General features: G+C 53.0%; 11 protein-coding genes across 11 annotated transcripts; 3 read left to right on the plus strand and 8 right to left on the minus strand.

The window, feature by feature from the left end:
• Window positions 1-24: 24 nt before the first annotated feature.
• KRP23_14365 (uncharacterized protein) lies at window positions 25-1,260 on the minus strand (the record flags this gene model as incomplete). Its single annotated transcript, XM_067885182.1, has 1 exon — window positions 25-1,260. One exon carries the CDS (start codon window positions 1,258-1,260, stop codon window positions 25-27), a length of 1,236 nt encoding a protein of 411 aa, XP_067737380.1.
• A 1,113-nt stretch (window positions 1,261-2,373) lies between these two features.
• On the minus strand, window positions 2,374-3,086 carry KRP23_14366 (uncharacterized protein; the record flags this gene model as incomplete). Its single annotated transcript, XM_067885183.1, has 3 exons — window positions 2,374-2,586; window positions 2,641-2,740; window positions 2,806-3,086. 3 exons carry the CDS (start codon window positions 3,084-3,086, stop codon window positions 2,374-2,376), a joined length of 594 nt encoding a protein of 197 aa, XP_067737381.1.
• A 4,244-nt stretch (window positions 3,087-7,330) lies between these two features.
• Window positions 7,331-8,893, plus strand: KRP23_14367 (Ribulose-1,5 bisphosphate carboxylase/oxygenase large subunit N-methyltransferase, chloroplastic; the record flags this gene model as incomplete). The annotated part of the gene is made up of 1 exon (XM_067885184.1): window positions 7,331-8,893. The coding sequence occupies one exon, from the start codon at window positions 7,331-7,333 to the stop codon at window positions 8,891-8,893; it is 1,563 nt and encodes a 520-aa protein (XP_067737382.1).
• Window positions 8,894-9,013: 120 nt separating this feature from the next.
• On the minus strand, window positions 9,014-11,572 carry KRP23_14368 (uncharacterized protein; the record flags this gene model as incomplete). Its single annotated transcript, XM_067885185.1, has 5 exons — window positions 9,014-10,585; window positions 10,653-10,919; window positions 10,995-11,080; window positions 11,154-11,268; window positions 11,342-11,572. The coding sequence occupies 5 exons, from the start codon at window positions 11,570-11,572 to the stop codon at window positions 9,014-9,016; spliced, it is 2,271 nt and encodes a 756-aa protein (XP_067737383.1).
• A 115-nt stretch (window positions 11,573-11,687) lies between these two features.
• Window positions 11,688-12,389, minus strand: KRP23_14369 (Magnesium-dependent phosphatase 1; the record flags this gene model as incomplete). Its single annotated transcript, XM_067885186.1, has 1 exon — window positions 11,688-12,389. One exon carries the CDS (start codon window positions 12,387-12,389, stop codon window positions 11,688-11,690), a length of 702 nt encoding a protein of 233 aa, XP_067737384.1.
• A 210-nt stretch (window positions 12,390-12,599) lies between these two features.
• On the minus strand, window positions 12,600-13,241 carry KRP23_14370 (Magnesium-dependent phosphatase 1; the record flags this gene model as incomplete). Its single annotated transcript, XM_067885188.1, has 1 exon — window positions 12,600-13,241. The coding sequence occupies one exon, from the start codon at window positions 13,239-13,241 to the stop codon at window positions 12,600-12,602; it is 642 nt and encodes a 213-aa protein (XP_067737385.1).
• On the plus strand, window positions 13,099-13,494 carry KRP23_14371 (uncharacterized protein; the record flags this gene model as incomplete). The annotated part of the gene is made up of 1 exon (XM_067895811.1): window positions 13,099-13,494. One exon carries the CDS (start codon window positions 13,099-13,101, stop codon window positions 13,492-13,494), a length of 396 nt encoding a protein of 131 aa, XP_067737386.1.
• A 1,205-nt stretch (window positions 13,495-14,699) lies between these two features.
• On the minus strand, window positions 14,700-15,089 carry KRP23_14372 (uncharacterized protein; the record flags this gene model as incomplete). The annotated part of the gene is made up of 1 exon (XM_067895812.1): window positions 14,700-15,089. The coding sequence occupies one exon, from the start codon at window positions 15,087-15,089 to the stop codon at window positions 14,700-14,702; it is 390 nt and encodes a 129-aa protein (XP_067737387.1).
• Window positions 14,947-15,588, plus strand: KRP23_14373 (Magnesium-dependent phosphatase 1; the record flags this gene model as incomplete). Its single annotated transcript, XM_067885189.1, has 1 exon — window positions 14,947-15,588. One exon carries the CDS (start codon window positions 14,947-14,949, stop codon window positions 15,586-15,588), a length of 642 nt encoding a protein of 213 aa, XP_067737388.1.
• Window positions 15,589-15,956: 368 nt separating this feature from the next.
• Window positions 15,957-18,074, minus strand: KRP23_14374 (uncharacterized protein; the record flags this gene model as incomplete). Its single annotated transcript, XM_067885190.1, has 1 exon — window positions 15,957-18,074. The coding sequence occupies one exon, from the start codon at window positions 18,072-18,074 to the stop codon at window positions 15,957-15,959; it is 2,118 nt and encodes a 705-aa protein (XP_067737389.1).
• Window positions 18,075-18,231: 157 nt separating this feature from the next.
• KRP23_14375 (Protein LHY) lies at window positions 18,232-18,924 on the minus strand (the record flags this gene model as incomplete). Its single annotated transcript, XM_067885191.1, has 1 exon — window positions 18,232-18,924. The coding sequence occupies one exon, from the start codon at window positions 18,922-18,924 to the stop codon at window positions 18,232-18,234; it is 693 nt and encodes a 230-aa protein (XP_067737390.1).
• Between the last annotated feature and the right edge of the window lie 717 nt (window positions 18,925-19,641).

Consider the following 19,641-nt stretch of genomic DNA (forward strand, 5'->3'; position numbering starts at 1 on the left):
CAACCGTATTAAGCTTGGTCGAGATTAACGCGTCTCGTAGAATGGTCGGTCCATGTTGGGGGTGAGCGCTAACTCCTGGTCGCTGCTGCCGGTGGTGGAAGTACAGCCAACATCCACGCTTTTCCATCGCTTGGAGCGCAAATCCCGCCGAGCGAACGCCACTGCACTCAACATTTTGGCTCGGTGCATGCACAATATGCAGAGACTGCACTTGTTTAAGTTCACTCGGCCATCCACGACGTCCACGGGGACTTTGCGTACCACCTGACACGTGTTGCACACAGCCTTGAAACAGACAATACATCGTCGGAAGTGGGCGCTGTTCTTGGGTCCACCAAATGCGTTTTTGCACTTTCCGATGCACTCATCCATTGGAGGTTGAGTCAACCGACGAGTAGACTTGCCGGCGTCGTGGATCATCCAGGCGAGCTTCTTCGTGTACGACGTATCACTGGTCTGGCCGATCCCGAGGACGCAGTTCACGAGTACGGGGAAGGCAGCAAATTCAGGAACGATGCCCATGGGGGCAACAAACCCCTTCATGTACAGCTCCACCTTTCCATTAGCCAGCTCCGTCTTCAGCCAGCACAAGGAGCAGTTGACTCGGAGGTAGCGATGCTCGTTCACAGGCTCCGAGAGATCCACCGAGTGCGCGACATAGTACCCCATTCTCTCTCCATGCTTCGTTGTGGACATCCCCATGGAAATGACCATGCAGGCTCCACGAGTCTTGGCAAGAGGCATCGACATCCCCAACGTGCAACGCGCCACACCGCAAAACCTGAAAGGGTCTTCTTGGGTGGGCTCTGCAATTGTCGCCAACCAGTGGAAGTTCTGCACGGCATCGTCGACAAACACCGTACGCGTCTTGACAGCGTCGTCGCTGTCGACAAAGCAGCCGTACATCTCGTCGTCCAGCGTTCCTTGGATCATCCCGACGATCTTCACCGACGGGGCGGATTTGCACGGTACCAGTCGTAGGCGTCCGTCGAGTGTTCGGATCGACGGATACGTCGGACGGGGGCCCGAGCGCTCACGATACACCGTCAAGTTGTCGCGGTGGCCCACATCCTTCCAGGCGCTGGGGTCCACGACCCGTTTTTCGACAAACCGGAATCTGTCGTAGTACTCGATCGTGTCGAGCACCACTTGGTCCGCGAGATCTTCGAGGCGACGACCTTCTTCTTGCGAGAGATACAGACGCTCCTGCGTTGAATGGGTCGACCCGGTCACTCGTTCTGAAGACGTTCTACTGCTCATGATTCCGAAAAACTGTTTGTTTTTAATCCCGAAATTCCGCGAAGAGGTCGATGCGGTGCTCGGCAAAAAGCGAAGTGATGACCAGGTTGCACCGGGTGCTGGGCCAAAGTAGCCGCGGAGAGGTGGTGGCACGCGCCTAAGGACTTTCGGTCCGACACGCTCACCATCGTACTTTGCTTTCGGCCAGATCCGAACCGATTTCCGGCCTGTTTCCATGATTTCTGGCAATCCCGAAGCCACTTGACTACACGTACCGACAAAGGTACTGCATTGCTTAATGGAAAGGCAAATCTTGATGTCGTGTTCGTCTTAGGCATCTCCATCATGATCGATAAAGTTGCTGACCACGAACGGCTTCAAGCTCCGCAGATCTTTCAAAATCGATTCGATTGTAGATAGTAGGATATCCGATGTGATAGGTTTACGGGAAAGTACTTTAGTACAGTCGTGGATAACGCATATATGTGGTTTAGCTGAATATACGATTTATACAGGTATTAGGCGGCTGACAGGAACCGGCCCGAATCAGAGGCGTGAGGCGAGGCAAGTCCGGCGTAATGACTCTCTTGTCTGTTACTTTGAAGGAGTTGTCTGGTGTACGAGGCTGTAGCGCTTACCTAAATCCAGCTGGAGGTTTTCGGATGAGAATCTTCGGTATGATCACGAGCAAAGTCATTACCTTCGCTTCGATTTATCCTCTCGTCATCGCTCCTTGGAATCCAGGCGTATGGCCAGCTTTTGGGGCTTTACCCACACAGGCCGCAGGATTCCTGGATGGGGTGCCACCCTCTTTCGTGCCGGTGTGATGCAAACGGTGGCCTCTGTCGTCATCTGTCGGACGAAATAGCTTTGCGTTGAATCGACTTGGAGCATCGAGGAATGCAACGACGTCGATGCTGCAGTGCTGTATAATATACTATAGACCACGCTGCAAGTCCCTGTCAGCTCAAACGGCATCGAATGTGACCACTCCAGCCAAGCATATTGGATTTATCCTCTTGCTCCTTCAACGTGGTTTAACACTTCCGTCTACCACTAGGTCCAGCGAAGTCGTTTGCTCGTTTGCTCGTCTGCTCGCTCTTCGTCCGAGTCGAACCAGTGCTTACATTGCCCTCACAGAATATACTCGGACGTATCGGTGCTGAGCGCTCGATTGCTTCTAGCGCGGGCGTGAGCCATTTCTCTGGCTGCGAACACCGTCGCGCTGGTTTGCTTGGCATAGCCCATGCACAGGAAGCAAATGCTGCAGCGCGTCTGCTGCACGACGCTATCCGCCGCCACGTCCACCGTCACTTTCCGCGTCGTCCTGCATGAATTGCAAACCAACTACACAAACACGTAAAACACCAACAACCACACACAGCCCCTTGCAATGCTCACCGCACGACAGACGATGCAGCACCCGAACTTCCGCTTCTTGGCCACACCGAAATGCGATTTGCATCGACCGACGCAATCCTCCGTCGATGGCGACACCAACCTACTGATAACGCCAAAACAAACGTTAGTCACCAATCCACGTATCCCGTCAATGCAAAAGCCTACCGACGTGTCGAACGCACGGAATCGTGCAGCATCCAACGGATCTTCTTGGAGTAGGAAGTGTCACTCGTCTGGGCGAGCCCCAAGGCTGTATTCACTGCTGCGTTCACAACCGCAAACTCCAGTACACTGCCCATGGGGGCGAAGAAGCCTTGCATGTAGAGTTCCACGCCACCATTCGGCAACTCGCACTTGAGCCAGCACATAGACCCTTTAGCGCGCGTGTACTTGCTCCCAGTAGCGTTGCCATTGGTAGCGAGTCCGAGCTGCGTCGTTCTACCCATTGGACCGTTTGAACTCACGTCCACCGAGTGCACCACGTAGTACCCAACCCGTTCTCCACGTGCTGTCGTGGTCACTCCCATGGACGTGATCACACAATAGTCACGCTTCCTAGCGAATGGTCCGTAGCCATTGTTACCTAAGTCCGCCCACGTGACGCCACAGAACCGAAAGGGGTCGTCCTTGGTAGCTCCTCGGATCCGAGTCAACACTTGAAAGTCGTTCACTTGGTCGTGGATGTACGAAGACCGCAACTTGGCGGCGTCGTTGCTGTCGATGTGCATCCCGTACATTTCGTCGTCGAGAGCTCCCTGCAGCGCCCCCAGCACCAGTAAAGTAGGCACAGAAGTCTTACAGACGACAGGCTCCAGTCGCCCGTCGGGTGTACACAAGGTCTGATGCTGTTGTCGCCAAGAATCCCGTTCCTTGAAAGCCACGAGGTTGTCCTGTCGGCGGACTTCTTTCCATTGCTCATCATGCAGTCGACGTTTGCGGACGTCGCGGAAGTGCAGGTAGTCACTCAGCGTCCGCTTCAAGACGGAGTCCGCGAGGTTTTCGAGGGAGTCGGCTTCTTCAACGGACAAAATGAGTGGTGGAGGGCCGTTGAGGTGGGCAAGAGTTGATGGCTCGGGGACTAGAGGGCGGTAGTTCCTGCTTGCTGTCACGTTGGTGGTGGTGTTCATGGTCGCGCTCAAGCTGGCGGAGAAGGTCATTGACCCGTTGATTTGTGTCGAGAACTGCGGTGCCATTGTTCACTGCGGCGAGAATTCAAAAGTGACGAAAAACTGTTGGAGGCGGCCATGGAACTCGTACAACTGTCGAGCTCAAGTTGAACACGTCGAATGATATGTCGTAGCCGAGTCTTCACCGTGTATTCCGGGTCGTTGACATGATGTAGAACGTCTGGCTTGAATCTGTTTGTTCTGTGGTGGGATGGCTCGATACATTTGAGGCCAATAAAACTGAGGTTCTCGTCTCATGACACCAAATTCGAATGTCGTGGTTCTCTAACATAGGATTCACTTCTTCGTGGCGAATAGTTCAGTCATTTTAGGTTGTCGGCAAGAGCTTCGTCCCAAAGCTAAAGATGGAATAATGGTCGTAACTAAAGCCACGGCCAGTCTGCATTCTCGCCATCTAGACCACTCGTCAGGGCAAATCCCATCCTCGAGTCAGTCAAGCCCAGTCGACACAATGTCGAACTCATCGCGACTGCGGAAGTTGACGACTTGGTGGCTGAAATTCTACAATGCGATGTACAGAATGCAGCTTGCCCATTATGGCGGCAAGTACTCGGTAGAGAGAATGCTGGCGCTGGAGGAGTACACTCGAAGCACGTCGCTTCTTCGCGTGGTGATTGTGATAGTCAGCCCTCCTCTTTTCACTGCCGCAGTGTTATTATGCCAAGAGAGTGTTCCACTTCAAGACCCAAAACACGGATGGCAGGCCAACTGGGGATTTTGGTTCCGTGTTGGCATGCTCGGTATTGTAAATGGCCACGAGACGAGTTCACAAGTCTCTCCCTGGTTCAATGTTCCAAGGCTTTCATCAAGGCAAGTCGCTGTATTCAGCATATTTACGGCCATTGGTCTAATTGGTGGTGGTATGGCTGTTGCAGAGCTTTGGGTGTTCCCGATCCCATTTTTTCTGCTTTCTATGTCCTTGGTCTTCATAGCAGTTCTCGTGGGATCCATGCGAGTCGTGGCGGGGAAGACTGTATTTAATTTGATCGCTTCACGAAAGAAGGAGCTCGGGAGTATGATCAAAGTTGCCATGCTGGAGAGCATAATGTGTGCTGGCTATCCTGCATATCAAATTCTGTTCACCAAAGTAAACGGCACCTCCTACGAGCTTCCAGTCACTCTGCTTCTACCTGTGATCAAACTCGTGATGAAGAGGATATTTCGATCGGCTGCAACCCACGAGGAAGACATGATACCCAAGCAAGTCATTTTCACTGTGGATTTGTTTGATTCTTTCTATCTAGCAACCTTCATGCAACGTTTAGCGCCAACGACTCTCGTAGTGGTAATGCTTGTCGACGTTGCCGAGTCGGCTATGGAATTACACGACCTTCATCAAAGAACTGGAATTGTTCTCGCTCGGTTAAACGAAGTCGCCGAAATCAAAACTGAAAACAATGGAAACCTATTCGGGACAATCCGCGACTTACTGAATGGTATCGAGTCACTCAAAACCCAATTGCACAGTTGGGTGCCGCGTGCATTCCTGTATTACACACCAACTGTCTACCGATTGCAGGATCCTCTTACAGAAATTAGACGGCTACCCACTTGTCAGGTCATCGGATAGCGCCTCTCAGCACTCTGAAGGAAAGACAAACGTGACATCAAAACTATCTTCCGTTGTCCCGCTACCCGACCGGCTGCTTTCAGGGAGGTGGGCCAAGTTGAACTCGCTAAGAACTGCAGGAAAGCCGTCGCTAAACACTGTGGAAACGGTCCGCAACTCCTCCAAACCCGTTCGGGTAGTAGAGCAAATGGGGCTCGAGAAGATAGAACGCAGCCCATCGAGAGCTGCGGCTGCTGCCATCCTGAACGAATCTCTCGAAACCCTCTTCACCTCAGAGTGCCTCGTTCTCACGGAATACGTCGAAATTATCACCCCCCTCATCTACGGCCTCTTCATCCTCGTCACCATCCGCTTACCGAGCGCAATCTATCATAGTGAAATGGAGGGCGTCACTCTCAACAACGTCGGCGGCATGGTCGCCAGAATGTTCGTCTACGCACTCTTGGAATTCATATCCTTCGTCGTTCTCGCAATCATTACGAAGCGGCACTGCGGCATCGACGTGCTCTACCAACTCGCGTTTGTATTGGAGACGGAGATAGCTTTCGTGCCGTCAAAACTGGTTCTTTGGATCTTGTACACGTTGTCCTATCGCGTGACACACTTCGGTACGTCGGCGTGTGTGTCTGTCTACTCTTTCTGTTTTTTTTTAATGGTAATGAACGTTTGTGATGCAGGGCCGGACGTTTCCTTTCTGTTTGAATGGATTAAACACCCAACAGGTGCTTAGCGCTGTTGTGTCAAAGCTTCAGTTGTGGAAAAGTGGCTAGGTTCCCCACAAAACACACATTGAAAAATAGTGGAGTTTATGATAGAATCCGTGGCTTGTCCTTTGTCGTTTGATCGCCTTGATGGTAGCTCCATTCACTGCACTCGAGCTGATATGCGTGACACCGCCATCACCATTGTCAATGACCGCGCACTCCATGTCAGTGTGGTGGAAGAAATTCTATGAACTCAGTTGAGTTGCAGCTAATCCACATCGGAGCACAATACTTGATCGAGAGTCATCTGGCACGATAGCTCGTGTACTTGTAACTATTGGTCTTCCGCTTCTTATCGTTGCGCTTGTTCTGGGGGCCACCAGACGGATGGCAAACTAACTACGTGTTCTGGGTTAAAGTGGAGGGAGTTTCGATGGCCTAAGCGGTATCTTCAAATACCTGCACTCCTGCACAAAGCGGTTGGTATTACCGGCAATCGAGGACGGCAATTTGCTCACGGCTATTTGGCTACTATGCTGTAACTCAAATGTGTTTCATAACCAAATACAACCGAAAATGCAAAGGCGCTTGAGCATTTACTACAACCTGACCAGGAAGGCAGTACTTTGCTGGCAAACGTTGATAACGACGCGCGCTCAAAATCGATCAGTACGCCGAATAATTCAGCTGGGCGTCGTTGTAGACCGTATCACTAGCAGCCGCTTCTCTTGTCGCAAACCTGTTTCTGATCATCCAGTTGAGGTAATGTCGAAGCAGCATGGAAGGCGCCAAGCAAGATTTGACCCGACGGACTGACGTTCTCCAGGAGACTCTTGACATTCTCTTCGCTTCGGAATGTTTCATTCTCACCGAGAATTTGGAGATTTTCGTACCGATTCTCAATGGTGCGTTCATTTTGGTAATGGTTCATCTAGGTGGCGACTTCTTTGAATGGATCCGGTCCCACAACAGCTAATGTGACTGCACGCGATAAATGTTCAACTTAGAAACTCCTCTCCTTGAATCTGTTGAATTATGCTTTTTTAGCTGTTGGATATTTTGTATACACAGTATACTTGGTATGTGGTGTGTCAAACACTAAGTTGTATCTTTATGGCGCGACCTTTCAGGGTCGGTAGAAAGATATGCTTATCAAAATTTTGTTGGTTGTCATTCGTGTCACTCGTGCCATTCGTGAACTAGCTCGGAGGACGTCACATCGATCAAATATGGTATCATTGTCCAGTGTTCTCTCACTGCTGTTGGCGTTGCATATCGGGGGTCATCCAGTGTCGACATTGTCCATCGACGCCAAAAGTGCCGCAGTGGCCGCTGCGCGGCCGGAAGTCGAAGTCGAATTCGACCTGGATCGGGAATCCAAAGCGCAGTGGGGCGGGTACGCTGCCTCTCGCTCGGACCGACCGGTTCTGGATGGTCGGTCCACGTTTCCTGATGGGGAAACAATGGGAATCAACATCCGACCGGTGGGGGGGCGAAAACTCGATGCGCCCATTTCGACGGTGCTGAAAGCTGAAGGCTTCAACTTTGGACGTGGTGTGGGCTACGTGACGACGGAGGAGGTGCAGGAAGGCGGCGAACTCTTGGCGCTGCCCATGAGCAAGGTGATGAGTGTGGCGTCGGCTGCAAAAGGACGAGTGGGGTTACTACTGGAGGTGAACCCGGACCTCCCACCGGCCATTGCGTTGGGACTGCATCTGCTGGAAGAACGAGCACTCGGAGCAGCGTCCAACTTCTCTGAGTTTGTGGCGACGCTGCCAGGGCCTGAAGCAATCAACAGCACGTTGTTTTACTCTGAAAATGAGTTGCAGGAGTTGGCCGGGTCCCAACTGCTGCGCTACACCATGGGGAGAGCTCAAGCTGTGGAGGCGTTCTACGACGCGCTGTTGAAGCCCGTGACGTCACGTGAAGCGGTCGACCCGCCGATTTTCAAGGAGGAGGTCTTCACGCTGGAAAACTTTCGCTGGGCCATGGGCGTCGTGTGGGCGAGTGCCTTCCCATTCGGTGACCACGAGGAACAAGTTGTGTTGGCGCCTGTGCTGGACACCATCGGGGTCTGTACGGAGATCGACGATGAAGGAAGCGAAACTTGTCCTACTAATCACATTGAGGTGGATGCAAACACGCAGCGGATGGTTGTGTACGCTGCGTCGCCGTACAAGAAAGGTCAGGAGGTTCGTCTCGCGATGCCAGGCAAGTCGTCCGCTCAATTCATGCTGAACAATGGATTCGCGCGTGATCGGGCTTCGCACAAGCTGGACAAGCTGGATTTGACGGTCACGCTGGATCCGAGCGATGCACTCGCTCCCTTGAAGAGTTATTTGATTGAGATGCAGCTGAACGAGAGCGTCAACGCGACCTACGCGTTCTTCTACGGGAGCTCGAAGATTGATGATGCGATCTCGACGTCTCTGAAGATGAAGCTCTTGTCCGGCGCCGAACTCTCGCGCTACAAGGAGCTGCTGACACCAAAGGAGGAGACCAACGAAGAAGAAGACCGACACATCCTGAGTCTCCGAAATGAGTTCGTCTTCACGCGTGCAGTTATGTCTACGTGCACGACGCTCCTGAATCAGTACCCGACAACCGTTGAACAAGACCGCAGCACTCTCGCTACACTAGCAGACGAAGAGGACTTCGACAGCACACGTATGAGCCACGTGCAGCAAATTCTCATCATGGAGAAGCAGATTTTGAAGCAGACGATGGACATCGCGCTGGAGGATTGGAAGGGGCTCGTTTTCTCTTCACACCCCAATTTGAAAGAAGTCTAGGTCAGAGATCGAGCAGACGTAGGCAACCGTGCCAATTGCATTCTTTACCGCAGCGAAATTGAGTGTTGATGAAGCAGCAGTGTTGACTTTGTACTTCCCTCAGCAACTGCCCTCGCAAGCCTAGTTGTAAGCTTCGAACTCGCCGGTGCGAGCCAAAGACAGCGCCTCCACCTGCAACATGGAGTGTCCGCGAGCATTACGAGCCATGAATCCCACTGCGACCAGCTCGTCTCCCTTTCGAAAAAGACTCACCACCTTGGCAAACATCAATGATGACCATCCCAACGTGTCGCGCTCCAAGAACACCTGCAGCGGTCGATCGTACCCACTGCCAGTCAACTGGAGCGAAACGAAGGCCATGCCGTTGCTGAACCTGCGAACACGCGTGATTTCACCGGTAGCTTGCACGTAGACTTTCCGGGGCTGGATGGTTGAGCTGTTGTCCTCACCAGCAGTAGCTTGTGCTTGAGCAACAGCCTGTTCTTGTTCTTGTGCTGCTTTCACTCGTGCTGCGGGGCTGTCAATAATGACCAGCTCGCCGCCAAGCTCAGTTTGTCGAGATGTCAGCTTCGTCTCCAGCTCCAGCCACGTCCCAAGGGCAGCATCTCGAGTGGTCGTGTTATTCTCCTCATCTTCAGCCATAACAACCTGCTGGGCGGTGGCGGATTCAGTGAAGCTTGAGAGAGTTTGCCGCTTGAAGCAGCAATACACGTACACTGGCGTTCCAGGAAACTGCTTTCTGGTGGCGATAAGTGACTGGACGTCGTAGTTTAATTCTGCGTGCGTTAAGAACTCTTTCTTTCGCCACTGCTTGCGTGGTGTGAGGCAAACCAACGATGCACTTCGGCTGTTACCAGACGTAGTGCTGCCACAAGCCGACACTATTTGGTCCAGTGTGCGGCACAGGAGGCGGAAAAATGCAGGGTTCTTTTTCGCACGGCCACGGAACCCGCGGAAGATGAAGCCTGCATCCAGAATGCAGGATAGCGGGGGTGCTGGGGCTCCTTCGCTCTCGAACGTCACTGTAATTTTCTCTTCTTCTTCTTCCTCGTCTTCGTTGCGTTTATCGGCAGGAGGTACAGCAAATGAGGACTGAAGAATAAAGTAACCACAGGGATCGAGTCGCAGGCTCTCTTCCTCATCGTTCTCTTCCGAGTCTGCATCCAAGTTGACGGTACACTTGTGGAGCTGCAACTTTAGTCGTTTCAAGCCGTGAGTGCCGTTGTCAGCAACACTGAATGTTAGCTCTTCAGCCAACGAAATGGTGTAGACGTCCGTGTAGCCATCGCGTAGCAGCAAGCGCACGGCCAATCGTCGCGGGTGCCAGCCAAGTGCGAGCACGTGGGTGCCTGTCCCCAGGTGGGATGCCACAGCTGATGGCAAGCTGCTGCCGATTGTCTGTTCTTCTACGGTGTACTCTTCCTGGCTCATTGTTGAGGCATCGTGGGTTAATTCACTCAGCGTATCGCCAATAAAGTCAAGCACCCCGTCGTGCCGTTTCTTCAGATTCTCCGCCTGCATCTCAAAGTTCTCCTCAGTCCGCGCGTTTTGTCCTGAGCCGTGCTCATCCACCACGACCATTTCTTTGCGAACACAGCCTTTCATGACACTTGACGCCAACGACAGGTCAGCATGAGAGGTGTTAACATTGTCACTACTATCGTGAGGCTTGTCACCAGCCCACAAACGAATCTACACAGGAACAAAACCTCGTGAGATCAATGGTGAAGCAGTAAGACACGGCACAAACAGAACCTACCTCCCGATGGTCCGAAAGAACACTGAAATCATCGTAGACAAGGTCTGGACCACGTCCAAACAGTTTCTCCTGCTGGCCGTACCAGTTGCAACAAGGCAGCGTAACCACACCACACACCTGCTCCGCTTGCACTGCGCTCAAAGCCTGGTCCAGCGTAACATGGGCGTGCACTAGCACCACAATCGCCTTCCTCAACGCAATCCGCACGTTTTCGATCTTGTTGCGCACCACCACAAGGTTCGACACATCCGCCCAGCCCTTCGAACGCTGCAGCACAACATACAGAAAATCAATCAGAACTTCCCAAAAAAAATCACATTGGCGCTCATTTCCACTACCTACCTCACTCGTCCCCTTCTCCATGGCTGGATCCACACTGTAGCACTTCCAACCTCGCATCCGAAACGCAAACAACGCAGCCGTGCGTGCTATCATGATATAAAACAAACAAAATGTCAAAACCAATTATCACGAAAACGAAAGCAACCTCCCCCCACTCACGAGTATTGCCGTCTCCAACGACCACAATTCCGTCGTGTTTTCCGTTCTCGTCCACTGCTTCTCCCTTGCTAGTGGGCTCGATGTACCGTCGAACGGCGTTGAAAAGTGCCATACTCTGGACAACTCACGATGAAATGTCATGATCCGGAGCTCCGACCCAATTGATTGCAGAAAAACTTGAAATTTACCTCCGTCACCTCCTTCGCGTCCGGAAACAGACCGTGCTGCAGCAAGGCGGGGGCGCAGTGCAGTTTGCCCACGAACTCATTGAGATAACGCAGCGACACGGGGGGCGCGGAAGCTAAAACTGTTGCCGCAGCTCCAGACGCGTTTAGCGAAGAGCTAGACGGAGTTTCAGCGCTGTCGGATCCCTGGGCAGGCCGGCATAGCCTCCACCGCGAGATGTGTCGAGACGCCATGGTCACCAATTGATCAGGGCTTTATAATTTGGGTCTGACATACTCAAATCAGAAATTGGGTACCTAATTAAGGATTTGAATATGCCTATTTTATGGGGGTCTGAATCTAACCAAGTTAGTCACTGCTGGTTGGCTTCCGTTTGGCCGCTTGGAAAGCTTCCATTCCTTGAATCCACGAGCCTTCGGTCAGTCCTTGCGGACAGTAGGCACAGGTTACTCCCAGCCTTTGAATGTCCTGCACGTTGCCATACTCGTTGTCGAAGAAGAGCATGTCTTCGTACGGGATGCCGCTATCTTTTTTCAACTGCTCGAAGTGCACGCGCTTGTTGCGCGGGTAGATGGCTTCGTAGTCGACGATGGTCTGCAGCGACGTCTTGGTCGTCTCCTCGTCCTCCTCTTCGCTCTCCTCATCGCCATCTTCTGCTTGTGCCCCGCTGCCAATGTCAACGTCCATCAGTCGCATGCACGTCTTGGCCCACTTCGGCTCTGTTGTCCTCGAGGCCACCGCTACCTCCGTCGTGTCTCGGAACTGCGGGTCTGTCTCCAAAATGCTCAGAACGGAGTGCACAGCCCCGAAGAAGTGCACTTGCTCCCCCTTGCAGTCCGTCACAGCGCCCGTCGTCGCGTTCTTCTTGAACGGGGCTCCCCAGAGCTCGTACATCTCGGGATACCACAACGTGAAGTCCAAGTCGAACACCACGAGGCGGGGAATGTGGTCCCAAGTACGGGAAGCAGTGATGGACCTGGTGGAAGACCCAGACGTCTTGGACTTGGCTCGCTTCGCCTTGAGCTTCATCTTGGCCTTGGCACGGGGCATAGCGAGCTGCACGCAGGGGACGGACAGAGCCGTTACGTCCGACTGGTCGTCGTCGGATCGTACACCGATGTAGCCATGTCAATGAACTCGCCAAGCAGATATGTAGTCATCTCTTTTTTTTAGTGCAATTGTACAGGATGCTGTGAATTGAGTATTATCGCGTACGTATGATGAAGTAGGCTTTACGTTGCATTGCTCGACTGCACGAGCCTACGCGCTCTGCTGCTTCTTGGCCAGCTGGAAGTCCTCCATCCCTTGCAGCCACGACGCCACCGTGAGACCCTCGGGACAATGCGAGCACACGACGCCCAGAGCGCTCACGTCCTGCACGTTCCCTTGTTCGTCGTCGTTGAACAGCATGTCCTCGAACGCGACGCCGCTCTGCTCGTGGAGCTGCTTGAAGTGCGTCGTCTTGCTGCCCGGGAAGACGGTCACGAAGTCGGCCATGCTGCCGAGCGACTTGCTGACTGCCTCGCCGCCGTCCTCACCACGCAGTGACACGTCCATGAGCTGTAGACACGTCTTGGCGTTCTCGATCTCCTCGGTTCTGGACGCCACGCCGACCTTCGTGTGTCGAAACTGCGGGTCCGACTTGAGCACGCTCAGCACCGCGTGGATCTCGGGGTAGAAGTGCACTTGCTCCCCCACGGCGTCTGTGACGTTGCCCGTGACTGGGTCCTTGGTGATCTTCTCGCCGTGCAGCTCGTCCATGGCTGGGAACCACATGGTGAAGTCGAGGTCGAACACCACGAGCTCCGGGATGAACGTCCACTTGCGGAAGGCGCGAGTGGTGTGGTCTGGGTCCTTGCTCTCCGTGGAGCGGTTCTTTCCAGGAGCTAGGGCCTTGGGCATGGTGGCGATGAGTGACGTTGAGCTTTGCAAGAGAAGGTTGTTTTTGGCCAAAGGTAACTTGGAGAATGACACGTGCGTGGCAGGAATCTTGCTTTCGATTCGAAGGTCTCTTCTATCACAACCGAAGTTCGGCTTACGTGTTTGCCATCAGATCTCTAGATTATGCATCGAGGGACCCGATCTATTCCGTTGGATGATCGCTTACTCGCACCAAATGGGGAGAGGTTCAGGTTATTGGCACGGTGGCGCATGATGCAGGGTCGTCACAGTACTGGGAACACGTTCCTCGGCTCGTAGTATTTGACCTGTACATTGACCTGCCCGTTCACCAAGACTAGAGATCCGGGGACTGTCGTTGATCGATACGGAGACGAACTGAGCTTGGTGTCGGACGTGCAAGCAGTATTGAGTGTAAGCGAGACGGATCCGAGACGAATGATGGGGCTCCTCGGAGTGAACACCAAGAGTTTGACTAGTGAAAGGCGAAGGCGCTCGAGGGCATTGCGAGAGAAAATATATATAATGAAAACCGCAACATCTTGGATATCAAGAGGTTGGTGGTCACGTGCCAGTAGCTCCGGGATCAGGTGGACTACCAAAAATCCTGCAGTCGGTTGTCATCACCCCACGTGATTATGACGAGTACTGCGACCCATGTACTCTTCTTCGGTGGCAGAGCAAAAGGGAGACACGGAGCTGCAGGCTGTGGAGCGGTGGTGCTAAAACTTGGCAAAACCATACCGGAATCTACAGTATGCTGGGTATGACATATAGCTCCAAACCAACGGCGTTCACCTGCCGACTCACTTGGCCTCCTCACGGGGATTGCGGAGTGTGCAAAAAGGAAATACGGCCCACTCCACACAATGAGGTGCTGGTGAATCAGCACAGAAGACGCAAGCCACCAAGAGCTCAACATCTTAGGGATATATTGGAGATACCGACGTCTACTGGAGCGCACAGTGGTGCAAGCGTGGCACTACAGATACCGTAGCGACAACAACATGATCAGCACATTGGCCACCATGGCAATGGAAGGTGCTATGAGCACACAGGTAACGATCAATGGACGGCCGGAGATGATCAAGATATATGCAGGGGTTCTTAGCCACATGGGCGAAGACATGGCAGCGTGGATGGACAACATGGAAGCCACAACACAAGAGGATGTTGTGGCCGACAACCGATAAGGTCGCTGGCACGAAGCGGGGACGCGTAAGCTTGAACCGCACGGAAAAGGCTAGCAATCGACATAAGGGCGGTAGCTAGGGCAGGCATAGGAAGTCGTTAGTTTTACTAAGTGACATCAATGTACCTCACTGAAAACAAACTACCAAAAATCCAAGAGGATCGAGATGCAGTACTCACGGAATTAGGCTGGGTTAGACTAATGCAACCCTACTTCGTCTCGTTCCTTAAGCTAGTCATTAATGCTCAGTGAGGACACAATGAAAAGTATCAGGGATTGCAAAACCCTGAGAACGATGCCCTATGGTGCGAGTAAGCGATCATCCAACGGAATAGATCGGGTCCCTCGATGCATAATCTAGAGATCTGATGGCAAACACGTAAGCCGAACTTCGGTTGTGATAGAAGAGACCTTCGAATCGAAAGCAAGATTCCTGCCACGCACGTGTCATTCTCCAAGTTACCTTTGGCCAAAAACAACCTTCTCTTGCAAAGCTCAACGTCACTCATCGCCACCATGCCCAAGGCCCTAGCTCCTGGAAAGAACCGCTCCACGGAGAGCAAGGACCCAGACCACGCCACTCGCGCCTTCCGCAAGTGGACGTTCATCCCGGAGCTCGTGGTGTTCGACCTCGACTTCACCATGTGGTTCCCAGCCATGGACGAGCTGCACGGCGAGAAGATCACCAAGGACCCAGTCACGGGCAACGTCACAGACGCCGTGGGGGAGCAAGTGCACTTCTACCCCGAGATCCACGCGGTGCTGAGCGTGCTCAAGTCGGACCCGCAGTTTCGACACACGAAGGTCGGCGTGGCGTCCAGAACCGAGGAGATCGAGAACGCCAATACGTGTCTACAGCTCATGGACGTGTCACTGCGTGGTGAGGACGGCGGCGAGGCAGTCAGCAAGTCGCTCGGCAGCATGGCCGACTTCGTGACCGTCTTCCCGGGCAGCAAGACGACGCACTTCAAGCAGCTCCACGAGCAGAGCGGCGTCGCGTTCGAGGACATGCTGTTCAACGACGACGAACAAGGGAACGTGCAGGACGTGAGCGCTCTGGGCGTCGTGTGCTCGCATTGTCCCGAGGGTCTCACGGTGGCGTCGTGGCTGCAAGGGATGGAGGACTTCCAGCTGGCCAAGAAGCAGCAGAGCGCGTAGGCTCGTGCAGTCGAGCAATGCAACGTAAAGCCTACTTCATCATACGTACGCGATAATACTCAATTCACAGCATCCTGTACAATTGCAGTTGTCTGTTTGCTTGGTGATCATGAGTCTATTGTAACAGCGGCGATGCCTTGCGCTTGTGCTTGCTGGTAAGGATATGCTCGTTGAGGAAGCTGCTTTAACTCGAACCGGTCGGAAACGAGTGAATGGTGGCCTTTTGTTTCAGCTCACAGCGCGATCGAGATAGTATGCAAGTAGAGGAAGAATGCAATACCTAAGTGAATCTCTGCTTGTTGGAACAACACTTGACGAGGACGAACGATGTCCACACTTGAGCAAGAACGCACTGCACCTCGTGTTGGTTAGTGCTCGCACAACGAGAAATAGCGAGGGTTGCCACCTCGATCTTCTGCATTCGGCTCTGTCACAGATCGCTCTTTCATCAGTTTCAGTCGGTGCTGTTGGGCTTCAGCTAGAGACATCCCGCTAGACAGCATCGAGCGAATATTCTGCTCCACTGTATCAATGTCTATAAACTCCATAGGAGTTTCCATCCATTCTTCTTGTTGAGGGGGGATCACTGACGTTGAAGGGATTGGGCTCTCCGGATCAATGAGAAAGAAAGCCAGAATCTTGCGAACTCCAGCTTTGGTAGGGTCTTCAAGCTCAAAGGGCTGGACTAGATGTTGCAGTGCATTGGGGAACACCACACACCGAGACGTTGAAGTTTCGACAGAGCCTAGCTCTTGCACTAACAGATCATTCGCGAAGAGACCGTAAATCTCTGCGATCCCATCGTCATCGTTCTGCTGGTAGGGTGGTTCCTCGACCTCAGCACGAAATGACAATCGAGAACCCTTGATATTCTCACAGCCGAAGTAATAGATGCCAGTCCCGACGATTTTCTCCGCTGGTGTGCCTTCAATGTGCCAGGCACCACCGGAGTAGCTAGGGTTCTCCGGTGTGAGGGAAATTTCGGCAATTTTCACGATGGCTTGCAGTGTCTTACCCCGGAGTGAGACTGTCACAGATCTCTTTGGTACCTTTACCGACTTTGGTATTTTCGGGCGAGGTGGGAGTTCTCTAGACGCGTCATGACATTGCATATTGACCCGAAATGCAGATCGCGCCATTCCCTGTTCCTGGTCCGACAGCATGCGTTCGAAAAGCGGTACAAAATGGCTGAAGATTTTACCAGTCGAAGCGTACAGTTCGCCAAAGCGCTCCGGATGCAAGTTGTTGATGTACGACAAAATACGCACTGCGCTCACATCGTCCTGCCCAGCTTCACCGCCTTCACCCACGAGGAAGTCGGATGGAATCCACTGGTACGCCGTGTTGCAACTCGCTGGTTTCTCTACTACTTCAGATCCTGTAAACATTAAACGATGCATTTGCTCCACGGGGGTAGTAAATGTCGACGGATCTAGAGCGCTCGACACTCTACGAGTCTGTCCGTACACACAGCAAAACAGGGACGGATGGACCAGGTCCAGCACGCGTTTACCTGAGTGGGGATGCCAATCTTTCTTGTCCTCCGGCACATTTTCCAGCGCCTCCACCTCGCTGATGAACTTTGTGGCCACTTTATCAGTGATGATGTTGTCACTGATCCAGACACTGCCAATACCAGCAGGACAGATCACTGCTTTCTCATGGTCAAGGCCAGCGGTCAACTTTTCTCTCTTCGCAACCAGCTCGATATATCTTGCAATGTGGTTCTGAACTGCTCCAAGCTCCTGGTGAATCTTTTCACAGTGCATCTTGAGTTTGAGCACTCGATCGGCACTCAACAGATCCGATCCAGGCGGAATTGGGAGAGCTTCCTCAACACTGTCACCTCGACGTACCGCAAGGACAAACTCTGCCGCTCGGGGTGCAAGGTTTGGGTCATCAACAGAGCGAGCTACATTGACAGCAGATTTCGCGGTCTTCTCCGCCCATTCCTCCACTCGAACAGCACGTAGTCTTTCGTGCAGTAGAAGCTGGTTGAATATCCATTTCACAGTCGGATAGGACCCCTGCGACTCAACTTCCTTTTCCAGAGTGCGTAGTCTCTTCCTCTCGGTTGCATCCAATCCGTCACCTTCACGTCTCTTTCTCTTCTTGGTCGCGGCCTCGTCGTCGTCGTCGTCGTCGTCGTCGTCGTCTTCGCTTTCTTCCTCTTCCTCCTCCTCCTCTTCACCATCGCTTATCTTTAAGTCGGTGACGACTTCTTTGAGCCACTTTCTCAACTTGTCATATTTATCGGGGCTTTCGGGTCCCTGTAGTAGGTCGCCGAGATCATGCAGTGGAGCTTGTCCGTGACTCCAGTTCACCAACGACTGGTCAAACGTCTTGAGCAGTAGCTGCTGCTCCACCTCACTCAACCATTTCGCGCGAATCTCCTGGTCCTGCCACTTAAGCCACCATCGAGGCTTCTGCAGAATGCTAGCGATCGCCTTCTGCACATTTAACTCAAGCAACGGTCGCGGCTCCATCGTGAAGATTTTTTTCTGACAATAATAGGGAGAGACTGTTGGGGGCGTTTCTCAAACGACTTTGCTTGATTCATAAGCATTTCACTGCATTCTACGCTGCCCAACACCTACACTAACTGTAACTCGGGATTTCGTCCTAGTCATTAAAAAAAATTACTTATAGCGAGAGGACCTCGCTAGCTTCCCATGTAGCAGGTTCTGGCGCCGTAGATGTAGCAATGGAAGCGCTGATAGCTCCAATGTCGAGCCAGAACGGGTCGTCGCTGGAGAAACCAGACAGTCCCGTCAGAGGTTCCTCGCAGTCCATCGTCAGTGGTTGGAATTCATCCAGGAACTCCATCGTCACTGCACGCTCGACGTCGTCGTCAATATCCGGAGTACTGGCAGCCGGTTGCTCCTCACTCGTTGGTAACATCAGCATCTCACTCTGAAGACTGAAGTTGAGACTGTCAACCGTCGTGGGGGAGCACGGGAACACCGCGTCGAGATCGGGCATGCTGGAGGTAGCGTCTGCACTCAATTTGAGCTGCTTCTGCTTTCGGCGCTCAATTTTCTGGCGATACTTTTGTGCGTGGGTCATGGCTTGTCGAGTCGACCGGGTGCCCACATGGTTGGCAATGAGCTTCCACGGCCCCGACGGGTACATCTCCAGAGCTTCGAGGAACCGCTCGTGCTCTTCGCTGGTCCAGAGCAGTCGGTTGCGGTCGCTCATCCGCTTCTTGGACTTTTCGCGGGCGAGACGAGCGCGTCGCCGAGATGCCGTCACCTTTTCCGCTGATCGCGGGGGGATGCGAATGAGCTGGTTGCCGTCGTGGAAGAAGCCGTTTTGCACGACCGAGGAGATCGTCATGGTTGGCTTTTGGTGGTTGGTGGCACAAGTCACTTTCGTGTTTTTCGATGTGAGTGCGACGACGCTAAAACGGAAATGAGCCTCGACTTCAATGTGCAAAACGAATGGAGCTCTTCAACCAAACCTTGGATACGTTCGTCGTTGTCAAGCAAGGACTGACATCGCCACAGTGGAAATTTTCCTGATACATTGGCGGTGAGCCCGGTCGAACACTTGATAGATGCTCCAGTGGGAGGAAGGGAAGTGGGTGGGAGAGAAAGAGCGGTCGTCGATCGAAAACCCCGCGCTTTGAGGCGTCGGTGCAGTGGGTGGATGTCTTCTACCCGTGTTTTAAATCGGTCTGGACAGCTCGACCCATGCTGAGGCCGGGCTTTATCGTGGAGTAAACACCGGCCGCGGGGTTATTGAGGAGCTATCCATAGAACGGCCACAATTGGACTTAACGTATCATTTGATTGAAAAACGGATTTTCCGATACAAAAGCCAAGTGAGCTCGAGACGGACGCACGTCGGCCGGCCCAGAGCTCGAGCTCCACTTGAATCAAAAGTGCACATAACGATACGAACGGGGACGATCCTCGGTGCCACGTACCGCCGAGATGCCATGGGGAAAAGCCGCAGGAGCCGAGCCTGGCCACGACGGCACAAACTTGATTTGAGTGGTAAGCTTAGGGCGTCATCGATCGCGAAGTCGGATGCAGTGAGAGATCGCCCTTC

The sequence above is a fragment of the Phytophthora ramorum genome (assembly GCF_020800215.1).
Source record: "Phytophthora ramorum isolate Pr-102 chromosome Unknown Phyram_PR-102_s0021, whole genome shotgun sequence".
Lineage (NCBI taxonomy): Eukaryota > Oomycota > Peronosporomycetes > Peronosporales > Peronosporaceae > Phytophthora > Phytophthora ramorum.